General features: G+C 43.1%; 1 protein-coding gene and 1 pseudogene across 8 annotated transcripts in view; both read right to left on the bottom strand.

Annotated features, from left to right (window-relative positions):
• Positions 1 to 8018, bottom strand: part of PTPN4 (protein tyrosine phosphatase, non-receptor type 4) — a 219190-nt gene that overhangs the window by 88240 nt on the left and 122932 nt on the right. For all 8 annotated transcript variants that reach the window (XM_006769670.2, XM_015567781.1, XM_006769673.2 and 5 more), the window contains one exon: positions 5524 to 5592. In XM_006769670.2, the coding sequence (XP_006769733.1) occupies positions 5524 to 5592 (69 nt within the window). The remainder of the gene's footprint in view (positions 1 to 5523; positions 5593 to 8018) is intronic.
• On the bottom strand, positions 3815 to 5303 carry LOC102766099 (annotated as a pseudogene).

Here is an 8018-nt window from a genome sequence, read left to right as displayed (position 1 = left end):
TCACAGAGTGGGGAAAACTAAAGACATTGTATATTGTTTTCCTGGGTCCTTTTGCTAATCTTTTCTCTGTTCGAATTCATATGCATACATTTTTTCATATATGTGTCTGTTTTTAATTCATATGTAAATTATAAAATTATATCTGAGAGCTATCCAGACAAAAGAGAGATTTTTTTACTACCATTTTTTCTTGTTTTTTGAGGTAGGCCTGTAGAGCTATAAACTGCCCTCTCAGGACTGCTTTCATTGTGTCCCATAGGTTTTGGATTGTTGTGTTTTCATTGTCATTAGTTTCCAGGATGTTTTTAATTTCTTCTTTGATGTCATTGGTAACCCAATCAATATTTAATAACATGCTATTCAGCTTCCAAGTGTTTGAGTATTTTGGGTTGTTTTTATTGTATTTTATTTCTAATTTTATGCCATTGTGGTCTTAGAAGATGCTTTACATGAATCCTCTTGAATTCGGAGAGACTTTGCCTGAGTTCCAATATGTGGTCTATCTTTTAAAATGTCCTTGAGAAGAATGCACTTGAGAAGAATGCACATTCTGTAGTTTTGGGGTGGAATGTTCTAAAGATGTTGATTAAATCCATCTGATCTAGTAAGTCATTCAGGATTGAAGTTTCTTTGTTAATTTTTTGTCTAGAGGATTTATCCAGTGATGTTAATGGGGTATTAAAGTCTCCTACTCTGTGTTGCTGTCAATCTCTCCCCTGATATCTTCCAGAAGTTTTTATTATCTATTTGGCTGCTCCTGCATTGGGTGCATAAATATTTACCAGAGTTATATTCTCTTGTTGTATTGATCCCTTTAGAATTATGAAGTGGCCTTCCTTGTCTCTTGTTATGGTCTCCACTTTGAGGTCTATTTTGTCAGATATAAGTATTGCTACCCCAGCTTTTTTTTTCATTTCCATATGCCTGATAAATATTTTTCCATCCTTTCACTTACAGTCTGTGTGAGTCCCTTGTTCTGAGATGGGTCTTGTGTAGACAGCATATATATGGGTCGTGTTTTCTTATCCATCAGTCCCTCGATGTCTTTAGATTGGAGCATTTAGTCTATTTATGTTTAATGTTATTATTGACAGGTACTTGCTTGTAGCCATTTCTGTACTTTATGCCTGTGTTCCTTCCTCCCTTTCTATTTCTTCTTTTTACAGCATTCCCTTTAGCATTTCTTGCATTGCTGGCTTGGTAGTGATAAACTCTGTTAGCAATTTTGTCTGAGAAGCTCCTGATTTCCCCTTCAATTTTGATTGATAGTCTTGTTGGATAGAGTATTCTTGGATTCAGTCATTTGCTTTGCATCACTTTGTATACTTCATTCCTTTTCCCTTCTAGCTTGGTGTGTTTCTGTTGAGAAATCGTTAGATAATCTGATGGGGGATCCTTTGTAGGTAACTCTCCATCTCTCTCTTGTAGCCTTTAAGATTCTTTGTTGTGAACATTTGCCATTGTAATTATGATGTTTCTTGGTGTGGGTCTTTTGGGATTCATCTTGCTTCGGACTCTGTACTTGAGTGATTTTTTCCTTTCCCATATCAGGGAAGTTTTCTGTCATTATTTCTTCAAATAGATTCTCTAATCCAGTGGTTCTCAACCTTCCTAATGCCGCGACCCTTTAATACAGCTCCTCATGTTGTGGTGACCCCCAACCATAATTATTTTTGTTGCTACTTCATAACTGTAATTTTGCTACTGTTATGAATTGTAATGTAAATATCTGATATACAGGATGTATTTAGGTGACCCCTGTGAAAGGGTCGTTCGACCCCCAAAGGGGTCGAGACCCCCAGGTTGAGAACCGCTGCTCTAATCCTTACTGCTCTTCTTCTCCTTCTGGCACCCCTATTATGCATACTAGTATGTTACCTTGTTTCGTGTTGTCCCAAAGCTCCCTTAGGCTCTCCTCCTGCTTTTTAATTTTTTTTCTCTAGTTGCTGTTCAGATTGGGCTTGTTTCTATATCTTATCTTCTAACTCAGTAATTCGGTCCTTTGCTTCTTCTAGTCTACCGTTGAAACCTTCCATAGCGTTTTTGATTTCTTCCTGAATTTTTGCACAGGTTGTTGATTTTCTCATCCATATGGTTTATGAACTGTATGACCATTATTCTGAATTCTGTCTGTCATACTGCATTCCTCTGTTTCAGTTATTTCCTTTCTTGGCGATTCCTTCTTTTATTTCCTCTGGGGATTGTTTTGTTGTCTCTCCATTCTAACTATCACTAGAAGGTCCAAAAGGCAAGTTGCGGGGGCCTGAGCAGTGTGCAGTGGGAGCGTCACACCACCCAAGTGTCACTGGAGAGCTCTGACATCAAGGTGTGTGGCTGCCATGGGTCGGTGGGAGCCATGCACGCTGAGAATCAGTCATCAGTGCTCAGTGCTGCCTCTCGTGTAAAATATCAGGGTCCCCTGTCTACTTGGAGAGCCGGGTTACACAGCCACTCTGTGTCAGGGAAAGGCCCACTCCTGCGCCGTGGGAACCAGACTCCTGTATGAGGGCCCAGAGTTGAAATCAGGTAGCGGAGCCGCCCTGTGTTGGAGGGAGGCCCACTCCTGCGCCATGGGAAACAGAATCCCGTGTGTGCACAAGTCCAGAGTCAAAGTTAATTTGCACAGCCGCCCTGTGTTGGCAGGACTGCTCGTGCAGAGTGGGTCTGGCAGGTCCTATGCCACCACCGCGGGCCATTGGGGAGGGAGATGGGCTCTGTGACTCACAGAAATCTGCAGCTGGGATGTCTGGACTCTTGGTGTCCATGGGTCTGCATCTGTGGTGGCAGGTCTTTGTCCCGAGTGGTTGTAAGATCCTGGATTGCGTCTGAGACCAGATTGGGTGGTGGTGAGGCTGGAATCCAAGTCAGAAGTAGTCCTGTTCTTCAAGATGGCATGCTCTCTGTGCCCGACCCAGAGTATCTGTGGTGGCAGCCCCCTGGAAGACTCGCAGTATCTGACTATCCCTAGCTCTCTCTCTCTCTCTCTCTCTCTCTCTCTCACACACACACACACACACACACACACACACACACCACACACTCCCCTATCGCTCCCTCACTCTCTCACACATTCTCCTTCCCTGCCTTCTTGCCGGTCACCATCTTTTTTCCAGTGCCAGTGAATAATTATTTATTGGATGATCCTGTTAAAAGTGTTGCTCAGAAGAAAAAAAAAGAAAAAGAGCGTTGCTCAGGCATATCAAACTAGACCCGTTCCAATTTAACACCTTTTTCCATTACAAATTTGTTCTCCTTTCTACATCTCATCTGTTGTATAGCATTTAAATCTTTCTTTCCAGATATGCCTGTAGCTAAAACATCTCTATCCAATTGGTCATTTATTTATACTATTTCTACTTATAAGATGTGCCCCAAATTTGATCCTCCACTCACTGCCAATATTTTAGTTCAGGACTTCATTATTTTCACTTGGATTACTGCAATAACCTGGGAAACAGACTCCCGTGTGTGTTCAAGTCCAGAGTCAAAGTTATCTGCATGCCTCTGTTTCACTTATTTCCTTTCTTGGTGATTGCTCTTTTTCTTTCCTCTGGGGATTGTTTTATTGTCTCCCCATTCTAACTATCACTAGTATGTCCAAATGCCAAGTTGCGGGGGTGGGAGAGAGACCTGGTTTCTGGGTACTCAGTCTCTATTTCTCATCTGTTCTCTATTCTTGCTCATAAAAACATTTTCTAAAACATAAATTTAATCACTTCACTTGTTAAAAGTAAATTGGCTATTAACAGATCCTAAAAAAGTGAAGACAATTAAATGCCATCCAAATACAAAGCAACTTATTTCTTTTTTTTTCTTTTTCATTGAAACATTTTTTAAATGTGTAACTGTATGCAGACTGAGCTGTGTATAGATTTTTCAAAGCTTGAATGGTGGCCAAGACCAAGTAAACCGCGGCCCCCTTTTCATGTTTGCAGAGCAGTAACTGCTCAAAGTTGGGCCAATCTTCAGACCTGCAAAGGAGGGGGTAAATATCCCAGAGCAAGATACCCCTGAACTGGAAGGGAGCCAGGGGTGAGGGCCTGTAGCCAGCCCTTCCATGCAGTGCTCCTACAGCCTGTTCTTCCTGGGGTCCAAGCTCTTTTGCTCTGAAGATGGATGGGGAACAACAACAAATGCTGGGAAAAAGAGAGAGAGGAGTTGCTTTTTATTGACGTGGTAGTGGGCTCTTCAGAGCAGCCCCTTTAGGTTTAAGAGCATTTTTCTTCTGTTCTTCTTCCTGCAACTTCGCCTGCTGCCTGAGCTGCCATGCCTGTAACCCAGCATCCATTTCCTGTGACAGCAGTACAACTCGTCTTGCAAATTTTTCTCTTTGGGCTTGTCTTCAAAGCTGGCCTTTCACTGGAGGAGCAGGGCGGCCATTGGAGTCTCCACTGGCCACCCGCCCGAGCCACCGCGCTGCCGTGCAGCCTCCGGACACTAAAGAGCAGAGCACCTAGAGCAGCCATTCTGCGGGTCAGGGAGCAACTTATTTCTTAACATGATTTAAAAATATATGGAAATGACTGGATAATACATGTCATGTTGTTTCTCAAAACTTTTTTTTTTAAATGTAAACCATTTAATTCTAAATCAAATCACTTTCCCAACAGTGAAAATTAGCAGCTGTTCAAGGTATGCCACTGTACATGGTGACCTTTTCTGCCTGTGGCTGGGACCTGATCCTGACCCACAAGGCAGCAGGAGTAGGAGTAGAGACAAGAACATAGAAAACACACACAAATGAAAGCAAAACTGCCTTGGCAGGGGGCAAGGTGGTGAGCCTGCAGAGGGGTGGCGAGAAGGGGGCTCTATTTCAGGCTGGGCCAGCAGTGCCAAATCGGCTTTCCTGCCCCAGCTCCTGGCAGAGGATGAGTGGGGACCTAGAAGATTAAAATCAAAGGGCAGGTAGCCAACCTGGCTTTGCTACTTGGTTCCTAGGATACCATTGTTGGTAGAGCTCATCTGGGCTCACTTCCTTTGATTCCAAGTGATTATACCTTTTTAAATCCACACCTGAGGATATATTTTTATTGACTTGCGAGAGAGAGAGAGAGAGAGAGAGAGAGAGAGAGAGAGAGAGAGAGAGAGAAACATCGATTGGTTGCCTCTCTTATGCATCCTAATAAGGGATCAAACTTGCAACCTGGGTATATGCTCTGACTGGGAAGCAAACCTAAAACCTTTGGAGCTACGGGATGATGCTCCAACTGAGCTACCCAGCCAGGGCTCTAAAATGTTTTAAAAATGGGTATTGAACCATGCAAAACAATGTTATATTAATAATATAATACTTGATTCAGCATAGTCAGAGCTCTAATGCTTGGCACGGGGTTAATTTTAGCTCATGCAAAAAATATGAATGAATAAACTGGACAAACTATTTCACTATTTCAACATAATTTGTTGTTTAATTAAAGGAAGGGTCAGGTGATAATTCTGTAATCATATTTGAAAAAAGAGTTTTTAGTAATTTTAATATATATATATATTTTTAAAAAGAAGATACTGAAACAGGAGGCTTACCTTGCAAATACCCTGTCCTTATTTGCTTTTTCTTTGCCATACTGAACTGACTGGACTTCAGTTCTCCCACTGAAATACATAAATATGCACAATAAAATACTGAAGAGAATTATAAAATAACACACCACATGATTACATTACAATCTCTTAAGAGATAAGATATTTCTAGCAGGGAAAAGAAAGCAGAGGATAAGGAAAGACTGGAATACATTCCAGTTCTACCTGAATGGATGAAAATTAAGTTCTCTCATTAATCAATAGAGATGTGTTCCATAGACACTTCCTTACTTGGGAGTAAATGTGAGAGAAATATTTTGCATGAGAGGAATTCCTTCTCTGCTATGCCCTATAAAAGCACTCCATCTAGACCAGTGGTTCTCAACCTGTGGGTCGTGACACCTTTGGCGGTCGAACGACCCTTTCAAAAGGGTCGCCGAAGACCATCCTGCATATCAGTATTTACATTACGATTCATAACAGTAGCGACATTAGTTATGAAGTAGCAATGAGAATAATTTTATGGTTGGGCATAACATGAGGAACTGTATTTAAAGGAACTGTATTTAGAGGTTGAGAACCACTGCTCTAGACTGAGATAGGCTGTTGTGTCTCAGCTCATCTAAGCCCTGCCCTTACCCTAGAGCAGTGATGGTGAACCTATGACACGCGTGTCAGAGGTGACATGCGAACTCATTTTTTTGGTTGATTTTTCTTTGTAAGTATATAAAATAAATATCAAAAATATAAGTCTTTGTTTTACTATGGTTGCAAGCATCAAAAAATTTCTATATGTGACACAGCACCAGAGTTAAGTTAGGGTTTTTCAAAATGCTGACACACCAAGCTCAAAAGGTTCGCCATCACTGCCCTAGAGTGCTGTGGTTTAGCTGGTGTCTCTACTACTACTTAATGAAGGGCCTGAAACATGGACATCTTGAAGAATAGCTCTTTCCTTAGACAAGCTTTTACTCCTTATCTACTGATAATGGTTACAGATACAAGGACTGGTTACATTGTGGTCAACCAAAGAACTTGTATGCATATACGCATAACCCATGGACACAGACAATAGTGTGGTGAAGGCCTGGGGCAGGGAAGGGTAAACTGGGGGAGGGGGGGACATATGTAATACATTCAACAATAAAGATTAAAAAAAAAAGACTGGTTACATCCCCATATTCTTTCATATCCAGACACAATAAAAGCCTAATATGCAAAGTGTCTGGTCATCCACTTGGGCCATTAAACAATCAAAGCATAATATGCTAATGATATGCTAAGACCAGTCAATTGCTCGCTATGATGTACACTGACCACCAGGGGGCAGACACTCCAACCAGTAGGTTAGCTTGCTGCTGGGATTTGGCTGATCAGGGCTAAGTAAAATGGGGCAGACACGCCCTGGAGCCCTCCCATGTCCCTCCCCGGCCCCAATCGTGCACCAGTGGGGTCCCCTGGCCTGGCCTGCACTCTCTCACAATCTGGGACCCCTTGGGGAGATGTCAGAGAGCCAGTTTTGGCCTGACAGCAGAATGACTGGTCACTATGACATGCACCGATCACCAATGGGCAGACGCTCAATGCAGGAGCTGCCCCCTGGTGGTCAGTGCACTCCCACAGTGGGAGCGCTGCTCAGCCAAAAGCTGAGCTCACGGTTGGCGAGTGCAGCGGTGGTGGTGGGAGCATCTCCCACCTCCACAGCAGTGCTAAGGATGTCTAATTGCTGGCTTACGCCCGCTCCCTATGGGGAGCGGACCTAAGTTGTCAGTTGGACATCCCCCAAGGTCTCCCAGACTAGAAGAGGGCACAGGCAGGGCTGAGGGACCCTCACTGAGTACACGAATTTTGTGCACCGGGCCTCTAGTTTGTTATGATTTTAATCCCCTGGATATCTTGAAACAGAGATAATAAGGGTGTATGTATAAGGAGGTTGATGGAAGAACAAATCGTGTGATATTCCATCTTCCATCTCTCAACTGAAATAACATTTCAATATTTTAAGTATTACGTTAATTCTAATATTCCCAACCACTGCCTATTATGAGGGGAAAAAATGTTTTACTTAATGCATACTCTCTGCAATATGACTGTCCAGGTAAACTTGGTCATGGTGCCATTGCTACCTCATTTACCAAATTATTTAATCACTAGAGGCCCAGTGCATGAAATCTGTGCGGGGGAGGGGGGGAGAGGAAGGCCCCTCGGCCCAGCCTGCACCCTCTCCAAAACAGGACCCCTCAGGGGATGTCCAACTGCCTCTCACAATCTGGGACTGCTGGCTCATAATCACTTGCCTACTCGCCCCTAACCCCATCTGCCTGCTTGATCGCCTCTAACTGCTCCCCTATCAGCCTGATCACCCCTAACTGCTACCCTTCTGGCCTGATCGCCCCTAATCACCTCTGCCTCACCCCACACCCGGCTGGCATGTGAGTGTTCATACGGACATGTATGCACATCTCAAGTTAACACTCCACTCACAGTGAGGACACCCA

The sequence above is a fragment of the Myotis davidii genome, unplaced genomic scaffold, assembly GCF_000327345.1.
Source record: "Myotis davidii unplaced genomic scaffold, ASM32734v1 scaffold3, whole genome shotgun sequence".
Lineage (NCBI taxonomy): Eukaryota > Metazoa > Chordata > Mammalia > Chiroptera > Vespertilionidae > Myotis > Myotis davidii.
Note: the sequence above shows the minus strand (reverse complement) of the source record. Positions and strands in the feature narration are given on the sequence as shown.